The 20,429-nt window shown below is 34.0% G+C and overlaps 1 protein-coding gene across 7 annotated transcripts in view; it reads right to left on the bottom strand.

Moving 5' to 3' along the window:
- The window catches only part of LOC145243496 (uncharacterized), a 202,738-nt gene that overhangs the window by 11,968 nt on the left and 170,341 nt on the right, over positions 1-20,429 (bottom strand). For all 7 annotated transcript variants that reach the window (XR_013862891.1, XR_013862890.1, XM_080106450.1 and 4 more), the window contains 3 exons: positions 16,322-16,407; positions 7,059-7,111; positions 3,873-4,043 (listed from right to left, as the gene is read on the bottom strand). Coding sequence is in view for 5 of the 7 variants with exons in the window: in XM_080106450.1 (XP_079962576.1) it covers positions 3,873-4,043; positions 7,059-7,111; positions 16,322-16,407 (310 nt within the window). In the remaining 2 variants the exon portion in view is untranslated. The remainder of the gene's footprint in view (positions 1-3,872; positions 4,044-7,058; positions 7,112-16,321; positions 16,408-20,429) is intronic.

Raw genomic sequence — 20,429 nt, 5'->3', positions numbered from 1 at the left:
TATAGCAATAAGATACTGAATTTTCAAGAGTCTATTATGATTTTAAATGCCTGTACAAAAAAGTCTAAAAACTTACTGAAGGCCCCTCTTAATGTTGGCACATCTCACTTAGCCGTCATTACAAAATCCCATCTTTTACACATTTGCTATTTAATCTTTCACCAATCACATTCTTTCACTTTAAACATCTAATTCAAGATGTTGTTTTGCAACCATATTTCTGACGTTTTGTACATTTAATCTAAATTCTATTAGATAAATTATTTAATGACAAAGTTTCATAATTGAAACAAAACAAGCTGCACATGCGTGGTTCCCCTCTTGTGCTGCATGGGAGAAGAAACCACAAAAAATAGTGAAGAAATGATGAATGTGAGAAGTGTGAAGGGCCAACGTTGCCTTCACATTTTCGCTAAGTTTCAGAAAAATCTAATGGATGGAGCAAAAGTTATGGGGTAAAAATTTTTGGGCATTAGTGACCTCTTTTGAGCTCCTGGGAATGCCAAATCCCTGTGCAAATGGACAAATGGTGCAGTTTCATGCCTTAAGACATGTATATTTAAATTTAGCATCATGGAAAACCACTATATAGACATACATATCAAGTTTTTGTGTAATATGAAAAAAGAGCTCCAAAAAGGCATATTTTTTAGCCCTAAAAAAGTCACAGAGGAATGCGAACCAGAATTTTGCCAGGGTCCCCCATACTGAATTTCTATTAAGAACAATGGCCTGTACATTTTGGCCAAGTTTCAGGAAAATCTAATGGATGGATCAAACACTATGAGGCAAAAAGTATCATTTTTGGCTATTTTGGGACATTTTTGACCTTTTTTGAGCCTCTGGGGATGCTTAAATGGATAACGCTGCAGTTTTAGGCCTTAATATCTGTACATTTAAGTTGACCACCGTGAAAAATCACTATATAGTCAGACATATCAAGTTTTTGTTAAGAAATATAAAAAAAGCCACAAAAAGGGGCGTTTTTAGCATTAAAAGTCCCTGGGGATGCAAACCAGAATTTTGCCAGGGTCACCTATACTGGATTTATATTAAGAACAATGGGGCTTCATATTTTGGCCAAGTTTCAGAAAAACCTAATGGATGGATCAAAAGTTATGGGGCAAAACATGCCATTTTGGGGCATATTTGACCTCTTTTGAACCTCTGGGGTTCAACAGGAATTTTTGCAAAAAAAATCTTTTTACTGTGCACATGTATTTAATGAAATACAATTTGTGGCAAAATTTCAGGAAAAACTAATGGACAGTTATCTGGCAACCGTCCAGACTAACGGATGCACGGACAGACGCCACTGAAAACATAGGTTACTCTCCGATAAATCGGGGAACCAATATCAAAGAAATAAAACGTAAGATTCCCATTTTATGCCATTTGTTCTTTGCTCATTAACTTATTCCTATCTATACTAACATATTCACAGACAATCATACCAATGAAAATCACATAGCATGAAGATATGCAGGGATTGGTAGTAACAATAATATGTGTGCGTGTGGGAGTGTTTCTGTGCCACGAAACAGGTGCTGTCAAGAATTGAACATTTTAACATGCTGAATGAAATAAACAGTAAGGTGAACTGCTCGTAATTTGGAATATAGACTTTTTTGTATAGGCTCTGTAGTTATATTTAACATTCATCTAACTTCATAAATAAAAAGGTTGGTATAAATCTAATTGAGTAAGCATATTTTTTCCCATAAACATATATATATATCTGCCAAAAATATTTCTATTCCTACCCAACAAGATTATATCCACAAATTTGTTCTAGCTTTGAACATTTTCCTAAAAAATATAAGGTGGAAGGCTTATCACCATGACTTAAGCATTAATAATAAACTTAAAATGCCTATTTCGTCTGAAGACCAACTTTACCCAGAAATCTTAACACATGAACTACCTATCAACTCTCAAAGAGAACAAAATAAAATTGAAAGATTTGCTGACAAATTTTACGGATTAAAAACCACTGCCCACCCCAAATACAACCCTTACCTTGAGGAGTTCGAGAATTCCATGTTAAATTTAGTCAAAAAAATTAGATTTAAGAAACAAAAACACCATTATAATCCGGTTACTCAAAAAATAAATAATTTTGCCAAGAAAGTTAAAAAGAATAAACATATATTCGTCCCAGCTGATAAGACTAAAAAATTACTATAAACTTGACTATCCTACATATAAAAGACTTTTGTATAAAGAGCTTAATAAATCTTATAGAATAGTCTCGCGTAAGACTTTAGATTCTATTAATTCTGAGGCTAAACATTTACTGACTTCTATGAACATTCATAACTTCACTGAAATAATTTCTCTGGATACCCCTAGATCCACCCTTAAAGACCATAAGCCTAACTTTTATGACAACCCCTCCATCAGATTGATCTGTCCATCTAGCTCTGACGTAGGTGCTGTAAGCAAAAACATCTTAGATAGAATCATCCCCACTATTAAAGAAAAAGTTAGTTTCCCTCTTTGGCAAAATTCAGATTCTGTAATTAATTGGTTTGTCTCCCTTAAAAATAAACACATCCTTAACTTCATAACCTTTGACATCAATTATTATCAATTAATTTCTCTGATCCTTTTAAATAAGGCTCTAATCTTTGCTAAAAGAAATTCTGACTTAACTCATCCAGAAGCTAAATTAATTCTCCTAGCCAAAAAATCCCTTATACAATTAACAATAAATTTTGTACTAGAAAGACACCCCTAATAATTTTGACATCTTAATGGATTTTTCTGACTCTTCTAACTGAAAGAACTTAAATACCATTTTAAACATATCCAAGCAGGCCTTTATAGAGACGATGCCCTTTTCACTACAACAGCCAGGCCAAGAGAGTACAACAAAACAATTAAAAAAATTACATAACTTTTTTAACAACTTTGGCCTTTCTATAATTATCGAACCAAACAAAAAAACTTCAAATTTTCTAGACATTACACTTAATCTTAACACAGAGACTTATAGACCCTATCATAAACCCAACCTTACGCTTTTATATGTCCATAAATCTTCTAACCACCCCAACTCAATTATAAAATCTATAGTACTATCCGTCTCTAGAAGAATTTCTACTCTTTCTGCAGATAAAAAACCTTTAATCAAAATTACTATATTTCTAGTTGCCATATATATTTTCATGACTTATATATATATATATATATATATATATATATATATATATGAGAGAGAGAGAGAGAGAGAGAGTGAGAAAGATGAAAGAGGTAATTGTTGTAAATATAATTCTTTTTATGATACGATGTTCATGGCTAAGACAACATATATTGTTTTTATATATCTACTTTTCAAAATTTGAGATCATCTTGAGTTTATATTAGCTTTCACTTTTGGAATCTAAGTTCAATCTTGAAAAAAGTGAAACAATCAAAGCCTTTATTTAACATACAAACTTATCTTGTGAGATTTTAAAAGTTTGATGTAAACAGCATTTTGATTCTGACTAGCCAATTTTCACTTTTTTTATTGTATGATGTTATTGGCTCTATCGTAACATACTAAACTATAATTTTTAAAACAATTATATAGTCCTGACTGGACAACTAGTAAAATGGAAACATTTTTCAATTATGATCCAAAAATCAAAATTATCAAGGTAAATAACTTTTTTTTTAAAGAATATGACAAAATTCGTCTAAACTAAAAAATTTTTTTTCTGTATATGTTTAAGAAAAATGTGCAAACAAAAATATTAGAAGTAAAATGATTTCACTGCATCTCGACCAAGATTGTATAGTTACAAGGAATTTTATTTGTACATGATATGGAAATGCATGTACATAGGTAATAGCAACAGCATGTAATAATATAGGTATTTAGATACCTGAAAGGTAGATGGCATATTCGGATGATGAGTGTTGAATTTTATCATTCTGGGTTTTTGGTGTTTTGCCAGTATTCTCCTCCGCCTTTGTATCAGGATTAGTTGGTTCACTAGCAGAACTTGGTACTTCTTCTTCTTCTTCTTCTTCTTCAATGTCTTCACTGCTGTCACCTGGCAAGGAAACAAAAATAGTAAACCATAAGAGCTCATTCTTCAAACTCCTCAGCTTAACATTCCCAGGGAACATGAATTGGAACAAATACATTGAGGACATTGCCAAGGCTGCTGCAAAGAAAGTGAGCTTCCTCTACCGTGCTAGAAAATTTACACACACCAGAGAGTGTCCTATATCTTTACAAAACCACCATTCACCCATGCATGGAGTATCGTTGCTACATTTGGGATGGTGCATCTACCACTAGTTTCTCACTCAGACAGAATCCCAAAAAGAGCCTCAAACTATTGACTAAGTTTCAATGTTGTATTCCTGTGCTTGTTTAACAAGTACTTTAATGGACTGTGCTCCAATGAACTTATAGCACTTATGCCTCCTCAATATCTATACTCAATAAGCAGCAAAATACTACTCCTACTCTAATAGTTTCTTCCCTCGGACTGCTAGACTTTGGAATTCTCTTTGTTTCTTGCTTCCTTATTTGTAGAAGTTTAAATGTAATTTGAACAAACATCTCAATGTTCAACTCTCCCACAGTCCCCTATTAGACATGACTTAAATAGTAGCCCCTTACATTCCAAGTATGCCTTGTTAGGGGTGAAAAAGTAAAAAAAAGAAAAAGCAGGTTTCTGCTAAGATAGAATTCAGATAAGTTGAAGCTGACAGTCACACCTGGAACAATTCAAAACATGAAAGAAATACTGACTGCCTTCTGAAGAAATGTAGATTCTTACACTAGAAACACATAGACAAATTTCTCACAGTGTCACAAAATCATCAGCGCAGAGGCAGAGACAGCAGAGAAACTGCAAGAGAGGGAGATGTAGAAACTGCAAGAGAATGCAGATGTTGAGAATGCAGAGTCAATAGAGCTGAGACCAGTTGGACTCAGATAACAGATTCAATGTTGTATCAAAAATCTGTCTTGGAATGAAAACTAAAACATCCCTAAAAAAGCCCATTGAAAGAAAAAAATGAATTCCAAATTCCCCTGGGGGAAATCATTTGAAACCACTTGAAACGATGAGAAGACAATTCTGACAGAAGAGTAACAGAAAAAGATAAATAAAAACAGACCCAATTGCTTTCTCTCTCTTTGAAATCCAACTGTTGACAATTTCATAATCGTTGCTGTCCTTTAAATATTTTTCCCCTTTTCGTTTTTTAACGTTGTTTGGAGAAATGTGCAGCACTGTTGACATATTTTTCAATATAATCTCTGTTAACTAAAAACTTGCATGTTTGTTAATTTTTTACTTTAGTGTAACATGTCTTCCTTGCCTAATGCCAGAATAACGGCATATCAACTCATTTGAAAGAAACTTCTGAGAACTACTACAGGCTTAAATAATAAGAGAACCATATCTTGTACAATTGTGAACGACTTCTGTTTATGATACCACATACACTCAGTGGGTCTACATACACTAGATGACAGACTATCAATCACCCATCATTAAAAACTTTCCTTATAACCAGTAACCTAAAAAGGTCATACAGACTACACTCTCTCAAATTTACAATGTTACCAATACATCACAGAGCTGTAATATTCATTTGCCAAAGAAGTAATCAAATCTATTCTTCCCTTGGTGATGCACTATATTCATTTCATATACAGCATAATCATGTTAACACATTGGTTCTTGTTAAATCACTGAAGTTAAGCAATGCCGAGCTTGGCTAGTACCAAATTTGTAAACATTTGGAAATACCAGGCGCTATATGCAGGAGAACATCTACACTTCTGGCAGCCCCTGCATACTACCTGGCCTCCAGTTGTTTCAACCCTAAACTACCACTGCATCAGATTGGTTGGGATGAGAGATTAATACGTTAATAAATAAACTAATAAATTAATAGATTAAAAAATAAATAAAGTGGATGTTTTTTAGTTATCAGATCATCTCAAGTAAGATTTCAGCTAATAAAAAAGGAAAGGCAATGTTATATAGTTGGGCCCTATGTAGCAATTATGCTAACTAGTATGAATTTTGGTAAGGGTCACATGAGTACATTTCAGGATAATCTGGTGGCAAACAGAAATTTACCCAGATGCAGGTGGCATGATTGAAAAAGGGGGGGGGGAATCAAAGGTTAGCGCCCTGGAAATGCAGGGTTGAACGATATGCTGATAGAGATGATGGTATGTATTCGGGCAAGAGAACAGAGTTTCTGGAGTCCCAGTATTCATTGGGGAGCAGTACAAAAAAGGTGCATCCAACAGTGTAGAGACAATCTAAGTAATGTTAACTTAAGTTTTTTCCCATTTAGGTCTCTCAATACCCATTCTTAAGAATAAGTTAAGAAAATTAAGTAAATTAGTAATTAGTTACATGGTCTCTCCCTTATAAGCAAACTCTCTCTAAATAAATAAAACCTTGAAACTTCAGCAAATCTCGAAAGTGTTTCATGCACAAGTAGTTTTGTTCATTTAGCTAAACAGATGAGGGGGTTAACAACCACGAGGGAATCATGGCCAGTCACGAATGAAGACAAGAAGCAACTATATGAGAAAAACCAGCACGTATAAGAGCCCTGCGCACAATGTATATACAGAAAGATGTTATTTTTTTTATTTAGTTATTTGATCGCTCACGAGCAAAAATATGTGCAAAGTGTGTGTCTGATGAAAGCAATTGTATGCAGACTCATGTTTAACATGAGATGTTACACCAAGAAAATATGGTAAATTTATACAAATACCGTGACAGCGAATTAGTAGAAAAAAATGTACCCTAACCCTAACCCAGTTTTCAGATTCGTGTTCAGCTCACCGAAACGCAACAGAATACTACGTAAAAGATTTTACTAATTCGCTGTCACGGTGTTTGTATAATAATACCGAAAATATATATGGGAATCGTGAATAAAGTGACTCAGAAAAAAAAAAGGATATTGTGAATAATGTGACAGAAAAAAGGATATTGTGAATAATGTGACTCAGAAAAAAAAAGGATATCTACCAAACAGTATTTCTGAAATAAGATAGAATTAGAAAGAGGACTTACTTCTGCTTAAAAGATCTTTCATGGATTCCTTCACTAAACTGAGTTCATCAGTACTACAAAAAAAAAAAAAAAAAAAAATAGAAAATCAAAATGAAATTTATTCAGCACAAGAATAACAAAAACATGTTATAATTAGTAGCCAAAACTAAATTATTTTTTTTACTTATTTTATTACAATAGCAATTACATTATCCATAGATATCCCAAACCAAATATTTTTTTCATTATATCTAAAAATATTTTATATGAGCACATGGATCTTTTCAAAAAGATAAAAATGGTAGTCAATTTATTTTAGTAGCAAACTTAGCTATCAAATTATGGCCGTTCAAAATTTGTTTGAAATTAGAAAATTTGCTGTCTTGTATGCCAATTTTTACAATATATGAAGTGCCTTCAATAAGTTTCCAGATTTTTTTTGTATGGGAACTTTTATTGATGTACATACATGAAACTCGTCCCCTTCAAAGCAATCTCCGACAGCAATGCACTTGTACTGTTTGAACAAGTTCTGCAAGGCCTCATAGAAATCCTCTTGTGTGAGCATGTCAGCCTCTTTCATTTCTTCAATTGTCTCATAAGGTTTCCCTCGAGCTTAGAGAATAACCAAAAGTCACAGGATGCAAGGTCTGGACTATAGGGAGGGTGATGAGCCGTTTTGATACCCATCTGGTCAAATAGTCTTTGACAAGAATGGAGTTGTGGACTGGTGCATTTGCACAATCTTCAGTTCCTCGCAAATAATTGTGTGTACAGTTCCCACACGGACATCAAACGGTGCACTTATTGTCTCTATAGACACATAATGGTCCTTAGCCATGAAATTCTTCATTTGGCCAATCAACTTTGGTATTCTGACTTCATTACTCCTCCCACACCTCTCATCATCCCTTACAGACTCCCTGCCTTCCTTGAATCCCTTATGCCACTCAAAAACTGATGATTCATGCTAAATAGCCCAAAGGCAGTCTGAAGCATTCCATACGTTTCTGTGGCATTTGTTCCAAGTTTAAAACAGAATTTTATTGCGTATTGTTTTTCTAAAGTGTCCTCACATCCAGATTGCATTTTTGAAATTCACCAGCTGTGACAATCAGGTTTTAGTAGGGTGTATTCCAATTCCTGCTATAGCTGTTAATTTCAACCTAAAATCATAAAAATTGGTTAGTCATCTTATAATTATTATATAATAACATATTGAATTTTCAAGAGTCTACGACAATTTTAAATGCACCATGTATAACTAACAATGAAGAACTCGCTTCAAACAAGTGAAAAATTTGGTACTTATGTATCTATGTTACCACGATAAAGCTGAACTTTCACAAGCGTTTCTGGGCCAATAACGTAAAGAATTGGAATATGACAGAATGCATGACTATGAGAAAGAGAATTGTTACTAATCTGTTCATAAGAAAATAAATAAAACACCACTTTTTAACGATAATATGAACAAAAAAAAAAAAAACAAGCCGCACATGCGTGGTCCCCCTCTTGTGAGATGACGCCACAAAAAATAGTGAAGAAACGATGAATGTGAGAAGTGTGAAGGGCCAACGTTGCCTTCACATTTTTGCTAAGTTTCAGAAAAATCTAATGGATGGAGCAAAAGTTATGGAGTAAAAAGTGTTATTTTTTTGCCATTTTTGGGGCATTTGTGACCTCTTTTGAGCTCCTGGGAATGCCGAATCCCAGTGAAAATGGACAAATGATGCAGTTTCCCGCCTTAAGACATGTATATTTGAATTCAGCACCATGGAAAACTACTACATAGGTATACATATCCAGTTCTTGAGTAATATGAAAAAAGAGCTGCAAAAAGGCATGTTTTTTTAGCCCTAAAAGTCCCAGAGGGATGCGAACCAGAATTTTGCCAAGGTCACCCATACTTAATTTATATTAAGAACAATAGCCTCCACATTTTGGCCAAGTTTCAGGAAAATCTAATGGATGGATCAAACGCTATGGAGCAAAAAGTATCATTTTTGGCTATTTTGGTGCATTTTTTACCTTTTTTTGAGTCCCTGGGGATGCTGAATCACAGTGTAAATGGATAATGGTGCAGTTTTAGGCCTTAATATCTACATTTGAGTTGACCACCGTGAAAAACCACCATATAGTCAGACAGTTTTTGTTTAGAAATATGAAACAAGAGCCACAAAAAGAGGCGTTTTTAGCACTGAAAGTCCTTGAGGACATGAACCAGAATTTTGCCGGGGTCACCCATACTGGATTTATATTAAGAACAATGGGCTCCACATTTTGGCTAAGTTTAAAAAAAAATCTAATAGATGGATCCAAAGTTATGGGGCAAAATGTGCTATTTTGGGGCATTTTTGACATCTTTTGAGCCCCTGAGGGCACAACGGGAATTTTTGCAAGAACAATTTTTACTGTGCACATCTATTTAATGAAATACAATTTGTGGCAAAATTTCATGAAAAACTAATGGATCGTTATCTTGCAATAGTCCAGACAAACGGACGAACGGAAGCATGGACACCACTGAAAACAAGGTCCCTCTCCGATAAATCGGGGGGACCAAAATGATCCTTATGCAGAGAAGTTACAATGCTATTTTTTTTAATAGTATTTTTAAGATAGATTTAATTGTTAGATGAAAGTACAGAATTATAATAAAACATCCTGCCTTCCACATTATTAAGAATGGGTTTCTAAATGATAACGTTATTATTTCAGCACAGTAATTTTTCTTGAAAAGTACAAAAAATAATAACAACAAATGTAAACCTCTGCTAATGTTCCAGTGTTTTTTAAATAAAAAAAAAAATTATAAAAACAAATATGAAAGACATTATTATTATTATTGTTGCGTTTTAATAGATTTAATTTTTTTGTGGACAGTTTTATGATTTTTTATTTTCAAATGTTTGATTTTCCAAGAACAAACTCCCGGCTTTTCATAAATATCTTTGGATAAATAGATTGTAAATATGCAACACATTTTAGTTTTAACGAAACGTTCTTTAAAGTATTTAGTGCTTAGTATTTAGGAACAGTAGAAAGTTCCAATAAACAGTGATTCTGGGTATGACCTTAAAAGATATTCAGTTGTGAATCCCCATTTGGGAACTGTGGGGTATGTGAAGTTCCCCTTGGTTTCTATTGCTCCCAAGTCTATTTTGGCCCAAAGTGGTGATATCTGTTAAGGCATCTGGTGCTACCAGATCAAGCTATCTGACCTAAAATACAGCAAACATTGATGCTGTTTTGTTCTTTTCACTTGACAAAACTCAATCATGTTCTGCAAAGTCAAAATCAAAAACAATTTTCTTCTACAAAACAATCAAACCAAGTTCTATGAATAAATATTTAAATATATAAAGAACTACAAGAGTAAAATCTTTTTCCAAAATTACTGGATTTAGTATTAAATAACCCAAATAGGATTGATATACATTAAAAAACAAAACAACCAAACCAAACTCTATGAATAAATATTAGAAGATACGAAGAACTTTAAGCATAAAACCTTTTTCCAAGATGACTGGATTAAGTATTAAGTGACTCGAAAAGGGTTGATATACCGTAAAACAGAACGAGCAAGCAAATCAGTAAACAGTATTATATTTACTAACAAATATATGCCCTCTTTGATTGCATACACTATTCTCCACCCTCTAAAGAAGAAGTAATGTCTGGGATGATAGTTTCATGACAACAGAAAAGATATTACACCACCTCTCCCTCTAAAAAGAAGAGCTAATGTCTGGGATGACAGCCTCATAGCAAGAGAATAGATACTACTACTTCCCTGTCAAGAGGGCGTCAATGCCTGGAAAGGTGGTATAATGACAACAGAAACGATACTATACTATCCTTCCTCTAAAAAGGAGGAAATAATATCTAGCAGAATGATCTCATGGCAACAGAACAGATACTACTACTCGCCTGTCATGAAGGAGGTAATGCCTGGGAGGGTGGTATAATGACAACAAAACAGATACTATACTAAATTGTGCATTAAATGATAGCAAATTAATGTAAAACGATATATATAAAAAAAAAACTGAATTGCACATTAAAAGATGGTACAATGATATAATAGTTTCAGCTCCAGACATATACCAAACATCCATTAGATTAATGTTTTTGCTGTGATTAAATCAGATTTTTTTTCCTTTTTTCATTTGTTTAAAAAATATTTCATAAAAAATTATATACTTTGATCAAAAGGCCAAAGAGCAATAAAAAAAAAAATTTACAATGACAGCAGCTGTTTTGAAAACTAGTCAATCTTGTGATAGTACACTGCACCCTCCCCCTCCCCCAAAAGATGAGGATGCAATGCCTGGGAGGTTGCTGATATGTATATATATATAAGATTAACAGGTCATGTTCTAGTGTGAAGCAGCAATACTATTTCAGACTCTACTACACTACCCAACCTACTATTTCATACTAAGTACAAAAGTCATAAACAGAATAGTTTTCATTTCAGATAGCAAACTTTTATTTTATTTTTTTTTTTACATTTTCACCTCAAACAAGGCACATTGCCACTTGGATGTACGGGGCTACTATCAGGGACCTAAGTTGCAGGGGTACTATGTAAGGAGTTTAGCAGCAATATGTCGGTTCACATTACACTTGAACTTCTGCATGTCAGTACAGTTGGGGAAACAGGAAACCGGAAGAGAATTCCAAAGTCTTGCAGTTCTGGGGAAGAAGCTATTAGAGTAAAAGGCTTTCTTACATCTAGGGATCTCAACTGTGTAGGGGTGGGACTTTGCTGCTTATTTGGTTTATTTTCATCGAGGGGGTACGAGAGCTTATAGTTCGTCAGAGCATCCACCATTAAAATACTTGTAAAACAGGCAGAGGGATGCAACATTTCGCCGATGGGATAGGGGCTGAAGTTTAGATGAGAGTTCAGGATCTATTAGGTTGGCGACTCTCTTTTGGACCCTGTCCAGGAATGAGAAACTAGTAGCAGATGCACCAGCCCAAATGTGACAGCAGCACTCCATACATAGGCGGATGGTGGCTTTGTAGAGGTACAGGATACTTTCAGGCGTAAGTAACTTTCTAGCACGATAGAGAGAGCTAACCTTCTTTGCAGCAGCCATAGCAATGATCTTGATGTATCTATCCCACTTCATTTTTCCTGTGAACGTTAAGCCAAGGAGCTTGAACGAAATGCTCCCAGGTAAAGTATCTCTAGCCATAGTTATTGGTGGTTGGTAAGGTTTCATGTAATTATTAAAGGAAACGAGCTTTGTCCTGGCAGCGTTGAACGTTACCATCCATTTATGTCTCCATTCCACTACAGACTGAAGGTCTTTCTCTAGTGTTTCAGCCATTACCTCAGATATGTGCTCGTTTGTTTTCCCCATGTGCCTGCTATAGAGCATGGTGTCTTCGGCAAATATACCCATCTCAGAGACAATTTTATCAGATAAGTCATTTATGAATATCAGAAATAATAATGAGGTACACCCGCATTTATATCAAATTTTTTGGACGTACGCCCATCGAGGACAACCTGGATTCTTCTCTCATTTAAGAAGGATCTAATTATGCTAAGCATTCGTCCAATAATACCATAGGATTTTATTTTCATGAGAAGACTATCATGCCATACCCTGTCAAAAGTCTTAGATATAACTAGGGCTACTGCCCTTCCCTGCCTTATCCAGTGCTTGGTATAAACGTTCAGAGATTACAGTTAGAATATCTGCTATGAAACTGGTTTGCCTAAATCCATATTAGTGGTCAGACAGAAGTTTTATATATATATATATATATATATATATATATATATATACACACACACATACTAGCTGTACCCTGCCACGTGTTGCTGTGGCTCAAATTCGTACAATGGAAAACGTTCCAAAATGAGGAAATACAGGTTTCTTATAGGTTTAATTTCCCATTTCATATAGGTGCACAGTTTTTGTTGTTCCATTTTCTTAGCTGATATAGAGATTTTTTTTTGGCTAGGTGACTCTTGAACATGTAACATAAATTGTCCAAATGAAAAAACAGTCAGTGAATAGCTGTAAGCCACACAATTGTAAAGATTGTTCCCTTAGCTTTACAAATGACACTAAAATTGGAAAGTGCAGTTTCCTAAAGTGTAATGATGTATTCGGCGTGGAATGATGTATCCTGTGTAGAATGAAGATATATTTACCTGTGAAAGGTCCTATTAAGATTGTCGTTTCTATGATATTGTTTGTTAATTTTTTTACTGCACGCCACGTGCCATTGCAAAGCTTGGATTGGTTTATATTTCACAACATGATAATTAGTACGCCAAACAATAAAATTTAAAAGTGCAATTTCCCAAAGTGTAATGGTGTATCTGGTGGAATCATAGGAATGCATGGAATGAAGATATATTCACCCGTGAAAGGTTAAGATTGTTGTTTCTATGAATATTGTTTGTTAATTTTTTTTACTGCAAGCCATGTGCCATTGCAAAGCTTGAATTGGTTTATATTTCACAACATGATAATTAGTATGCCAATTTTCAGTTGCAGTATATGCAGTGGCATCCCTGGCAAATCTTTATCTGCTTCCACAACAGCATCGATGGATTTGTATTGTATTTGACTACCTCACTTGGAATTTTACGTTGAATAATAGCGTTAAGTTCAGGGATGTCTTTGTATTACGCTGCAAGAATAGTTCGTTCAGTCAGTAAAGTGGAATTCATATAATTAATTTGAATATCTGAAAAAACCTTTTTAACCAACTGTTCTTTTGATGCAATAAAATTACAGAAGTTAAGAATCTAAGAATTTCGCCCTTAACTTGGATAAGCCGGCACTTTTCCATACCCAATTTCCCACAAGTGATGCAAAAATTTCTGTGCGGATCGAGCAGTCTATAACTGGACATGCATATTTTGAGTTAAGTTTAATGTCTTCACATGGCACCAAAAAGTAGAGTATTTGAGGCAAGCATTTATTTCATCTGCTGGTGTTGATTGAGGAATTGCAGGTAACATTTGCCTGAAATCTTCTGCAAGCAATATTACTGCATTCCCAAATGGTCTGACATTACCCTGCAAATCTTGCAAGGATCGACCAAGAGCCTCAAGTGATTTTTTTGCGTGCCATTGTGCATTCATCCCAAACAATAAGTTTGCATTTCTGCAATATTTTTTCCCATACTGGATGTTTTGGAGATGTTGAACATGAGATTATTGAAAAATTGAATGTTTAATAGTAGTTTCAAAGTAGAATAAGTAGTTCTACTTGGTAGCAAGGTCACAGGTATTCCGCATGCAGCAAGGGCTAAGGCTATGTCATTTTGTCACCGAATGGCTGCCAAAATCAATTTAATTAGAAAGGTTTTACCAGTTACTTCTGGTGCCGTTCAAGGAAGCAGTAATTTCCAAATAACTTCTAATCTCACAGTAAGTAAATTAGGTGACTATTTTTACAATAAATAATAGCAACGTCGTTACTTTTATGACTTGCCCCCAGCATATCATAAACACCCCAACACCCCCATGTTAAAAACGGCTTTCGGAATAACTCCCCCCCTCTCCATGTTAAGAACGACTTTCGAGGTTTGGGGGGAGGGGCGTTTAATCTGAAAGCCATTTTTAACACAGGTGTTTATAATTCACTGGAGCAAGTTGTAAAAATTAATCAGCAACTTTCTTGTTAAAGTATTTGTTTTATAGTTTAGAGAAAGTTAAATTTTTTTGTGTATTTTTTTTGTTGCAAGTATTTAAACAACAAACAAAACTGATGTTTATATATTGCCGAATCCCAGCGTGTAGTTTTTTTTTTAAATTATTATTTGTTATGCCAGGGAGGAACACAAAGAAAATGCAGGAAGGAAAAAAAAAACAAATTAATGCAATTTTTTCTATAAAAAACAAAACAAAACAAAACAGGAATAACGGTATACTTCTTGATATGAAATGTCACTGAATAATCGGAATAATGAAAGCAGATTCAATATAAACCAGAAGTATTTCCGGTAAATAGCCTCGGCTGTAATCGGACCCGAAAATAAACGATGTTGAAAAAAGTTTTTTTTTAATATGGTAATATTTTTTACTTTTTAATATTTAAAAACACAGTTGGGTTAGATACAATCATTCTTGCAAAATATAACGAAAAATGGACGTGTAGTTTTGTAGTTTAGTGAAGCCAAACAAACCAGACGTTTCATTTTTATATATATAGATTATTAATAGTTGTGCCACAATCTGAACTATTTCATGAATTAAATAAAATCTTTACGAAATACATTTAAACCCATAAAACATGGGTGTCACCCTATAATCACTTTTAGGAGGTGAGATTAAGGAGTTTACTTTTAGCTATTAATAGCAAAAAATTTTAATTTTTTAGAGTATTTTTCAGTCCTCCAACGGGGGGGAGGGGTGATGAAGGTAGAGGGGGGTGGGATCCAGCTATAAATTTTCCTGTGCTCATCAGTTCTCGTTTCATGTACATAACCGCCAATCCTAATTTTTGTTGGATTTTGAACAAAACTGATGATGGAAATCATTTTACAAAAATTGTCATTTTATGGTATTTCCACTCCCTGAGGCGGGTGGTGTGGGGACGGTACAATTAAATAAATTTGGTGGCAAAAACAGAAAACAAGCATGCTTTAGTTGCCATGTAGGGAAAAGGTGGGGGGGGATTTATACAGAAAAGGACGCAGTGGCTCAGCACCTGTCCAACTTTTGAATTGTGTCATTACTGCATTAGAATGAAAATGTTATCTTTTCCAATTGAATCGAAATCAACAGTGAAACACTTTCTGGTACGACACATGTAGACCTCTTTCTGGTGCATGAGTAAAAAGTAGATCCTAAAAGAGGTCAGAAAGGCTATTTATTAAGAATATTTCTGAATTTTTGAGATGAGGATTGATAATCATATTCTTTGGATTACTGTTCTCATCTTGAATGTTATTTTCACATTTTGGTCGATGTAACCTCCAATCTAATTCAGGTGTATTTTGTCAAACTCAGGAATCTTCTGTCAAACTTTGTAATCTGGATGGAATTTTGAACAGAACTCTTTATTTACTCCAAAGGGACAAAGTACTCTGGTTCCATCAGCCATAATGAGGTAGAAGTTCTAAGTAATTAGCAATCATATTTTAAGTGTCACTCATATTAAAGAATTAAACCTTCAATCTCCAGAATAGTGTAACTTACAATGAAAAATTAATGAACAAATTTTTGAAAAAATCCATAAACTAATGAACAAATCTGTTTAAAACCAAGGACCAAAAATGTGAAGCCAGTTTCGACTTACTCTTCAAGACATGGCTCGTATTCACTTGAAATGGCAGATAATCTTTTTGGGGAGTAACCTTGTTCCAGACTTTCTTTGATTCTCATCTGTAAGAAAGAAGAAAATCATAAAGTATATTGCTTAAAAACAAACAAAAATACTGGAGGAGGCGGGGCAGTATATATACACTTCAATGCAGGTGGATTAGGGGCATAGAGATGCTTTCCATCAATTTCTGGTGAGAAAGAAAAAGAAGTTAAAATGAAATAGAGGAAGTAAGAGAGGAGAAGTTAGAGAGAAAAAGGAAGTGAAAGAGAGAATGAAAAAGGGTTCTTGTCCAGAATTCTCCTTATATCTATACAAGTAAAACAGTAGAGTTGTGTGTGTGTATGTCAGTCAGTCAGTGTGCGTGTGTGTAAATATTTAACTGGTAAACTCTTAAACTACCGGTCATATAACACTAAAATCAACAGGAAATAGTAATCATACACCAAGGATAGTTTATAATGAGTAAAATCTGAATAACATGTACAGAATTTGGCAAGTTAAAATGCAAAATGTGTATTTTAACTTGCCGACATATTTGTATTAGTTTGCATATGCATGAAGGTAATCATAACTAAAAGTGGTTTAATTTTAAAACTTTCTATCTGTCCATCAGGTTAGCTCAAATGGTAGGGAACACAACTGGAGTGCTAAATGTTTTGGTTTCAATTCTAGCTGATGGCACGCAAGTTATTTTTTAAACTTTCCAAATCAGTACTATATATTAGGTACAATATAATATTCAAAAGAGTATTGGCTTTGTAATAATAAATACAAAATTTGTATGAATTAAAATATACTTTAGTATATTTTAGGAGTGGCAAGGTCAGGCAGTGCCTTCCTGCTAGTAAAAAAATAAAAATAAAGAAAAATCTGCATGATGTACATGCTCATGACAAAACAAAATCATCACATTACAAAAATCATGTAAATTGATCAAAATAGTTTTATTTTTATAAAGAAAATCATTTTTAAGCAATTAATGAGAATTGACAACATAAATCCTGTAAGTTTTGAATTATTGTTGAGTTATCTCCCTTGTTTTTTAGTCTTTTTTTTTTTTTTTTTTTTCAAAATGGCAGGTGAGACAGTTACTACCTGCATATTCACAAAATTTGATTTTCTTATTTATAAATAAAACTACTTTGATCAATTTGCGTGATTTTTGGAATATGAGATTTTTGTTTCAACATGCAGATTTTTCTTTATTTTTGTTTTTTAATATAGGGTGGAATTCTGGACAAGAACCAAAGAAAGAACATGATGTTCTCATGATTTTTCTCTCAGACAATTTGCTACAGCATATTCAGACACAACAATGGAGAAAATGAACATTTTATCCTCAAGCATATGTAACTGAACCGCTGACACTGGTAGCAGATATGCAAATGACCAAGCTGGCAACGCGAAGTGACATCACAGCAGAGTAACTGGTATTCGGAAAAGCATGTGCTCGAGACACATGGGTGACATCACAGTATAGACGAAAAGTCACACACAGCCGGAGAAGGAAAAATTAATTTTTAAATATTTAGAAAAAAAAACACATTGTTGGAAATACCAGATATAAAGGCTTTTGTAAAAAAAAAAAGAAAGGGAGTTGGATTTTTCCTTTCTGTTTTCCTGCAATGTGTTAACATATTGACAACAACATTACACATAATTTATTAATTAAACTGGTTGGATAGATTAATTTTACTTAATCACGAGTTGTTTCTAGCTATCTTCCGAAGGTGGCATGAAGTGTAAAAATTCCGTTATCTAAATGAAACTCGCATTACATCATCACCAACGCCAACGTTGATCTCTCACTTCAAATCTCGCTACATCGCAAGAGTAAGCTAATAAATCCACTAACTTTGGCCATTTTTATAATAAACTTTGACATGTTCTAACATAAGCAGATATAAATTATGAATGATTTTAAAATTATAATTATTTAGTTAAGCTATTTTAAAATTATAATTATTTAGCTTAAAGCAAACACTGAATATTTATTATTCATATTAAGTTAGTAAAAATGAATGGCACATCTAAAATACACAGTAGATAAGATCAGATAAAAACATTACAATAATTCTTAGACATATGTACATCCATACATTACATTATTGTATAGAATAACTTGAGAATTTAGGACACTGATATCATGTATAAAATATAAGTTTATTCCTTGGAGGGGGAGGAGGGAGTTACCATAATTTCTTCATTGGTGTTAAATGATCAAGATTGAAATGATTAAGATTGAAACGTTTTATTGTTCCATTTACCTACTTTTAAGGGTTCTATGATGTTTAAACAAAAGCGTGTTGTTTTGGTAAAAATTCTGTATGATAAACATTTCGTTATTTCTTCAATATCAAAATAAGTGACCCGTTTTTAACATCTAATGCGGCATTAACCTTGCAATTATTAGTTTCTTGAAAAATATTTTGGAAACAAGAAAATGTCAAACACAAAAACAAATTTTCATTAAATACACTATTTGGAAAAACGCCTAATCAGAAAAAAAGTTTCTTTGGTGTTTTTCATAAGGTGTGCTTCAATCCATTTTTATAGGGTATGCTTAATTACATCTTCATAGGGTGTGCTTCAATAGAGTAGGGATACCTAGCTGTAAGAAAGCCTTTTATTCTAATAGTTTCTTCCCGAGCACTGCTAGACTTTGGAATTCTCTTCCAAGTTCCTGCTCCCCTGACTGTACTGACATGCAAAAGTTCAAGTGTAATGTAAACAGACGTCTTGCTGCTCAACTCCCTACATAGTATCCTTACAATTTATGTTTCAGATAGTAGTCCTCTACATCAAATTGACACTGTGCCTTGTTTGGGGGTGAAAATGCAATAAAAACAAGTGAAGCATGCGAGATCCCCCGTGAGTGCATAGTGAACGAGGCATAACAAAAATGACTAAGTTCAGCATTTGCCCCCCTCCCCCCCATTTAGCCCCAAAAGTCCCCAAGGGATGTCAAATCCTGGTAAAAATGAACAAACAGTGCAGTTTTAGGGCTTAACATATGTAAATTTAAGTTCTGCACCATGCAAAAAAAGAAATGACTAAGCCCCCCCCCCCCCCATTTAGCTCCAAAAGTCCCCTGTCACATGTATATCCCCATTAGGGGAGATGACAACATTAGGTTTTGGCAACTCTTGCAAGGAGGTGTTGACGTCCTCCTACATACAGCACCTGGAATTCCAAAATTGGTCACCCATTTTAGTAAGGCTCAATGTTGCTTAAGTTTGGTGATCTGACAGGAACTGGTGTGTCAACGCGATTATGTCTCTTGGTCGATAGTGGTAACACTATGCAGGTTAATAATATTAGAAGTAGTTTGAACTTATTCCATCCACTCCTAAATTGTAACTAGCAACTCCATCCCCGTGCTTCAATGGTATCATCAAGTTAACAAAATTTCTGAACATCCTCAATAGCTTCACTATCTAAATATACTTTCTCCACATCATCTTCATTGTCTTACACTTCTTGCATACGAATTGGTTAACTTCTCTTCTCTCAACATTTCTGTAATTCCGCTGCATTTCTTGTGAACCCAATTATTTATCTACAAGAACAGCAAAGAAATTTAGTTGCACCTAACCTTTTTTAAGGGAACTCTTTTCTGTGGGTTTTTCCAATAAAACCACCAATCATCACTTTAGTCTTGATAACATTCAATCTCACACAATTAATGTAACAAGTGTTTATTATATCTACCAAGTTGATCTTAAGGATAGCAGAGACTCAACCATTATATTTTCTTTTCAGACCCCCCCCCCATTCCTGTTTTTTCATTTTATGTTGAATTTACTTATAAAGACACTAGTTGACTTTCAGAAGACCCCCCTCCCTCGCTGTTCTTTTATATCGCAATTTCTTAAAACGTCACTAGCAAAAATTCAGAAAATGATCACACTTTTGTTTTAACGGTTAATTTAAAAAAAAAAAAAAAAAAAAAAAAATTAAAAAAGTCTTTTGGAACGCTGATGTTGTTAAAGCAAAAATTCTCTTCAATCAGTTTGCACTCTTGAGACGAAGCGTGTTTGCGATAAGTAGCTGCTATTTTAATTTTTATGTTTGATTTCAA

The sequence above is a fragment of the Euprymna scolopes genome, chromosome 22 (genome assembly GCF_053919585.1).
Source record: "Euprymna scolopes isolate OS-2025 chromosome 22, ASM5391958v1, whole genome shotgun sequence".
In the NCBI taxonomy this organism is placed as follows: domain Eukaryota; kingdom Metazoa; phylum Mollusca; class Cephalopoda; order Sepiida; family Sepiolidae; genus Euprymna; species Euprymna scolopes.
Note: the sequence above shows the minus strand (reverse complement) of the source record. Positions and strands in the feature narration are given on the sequence as shown.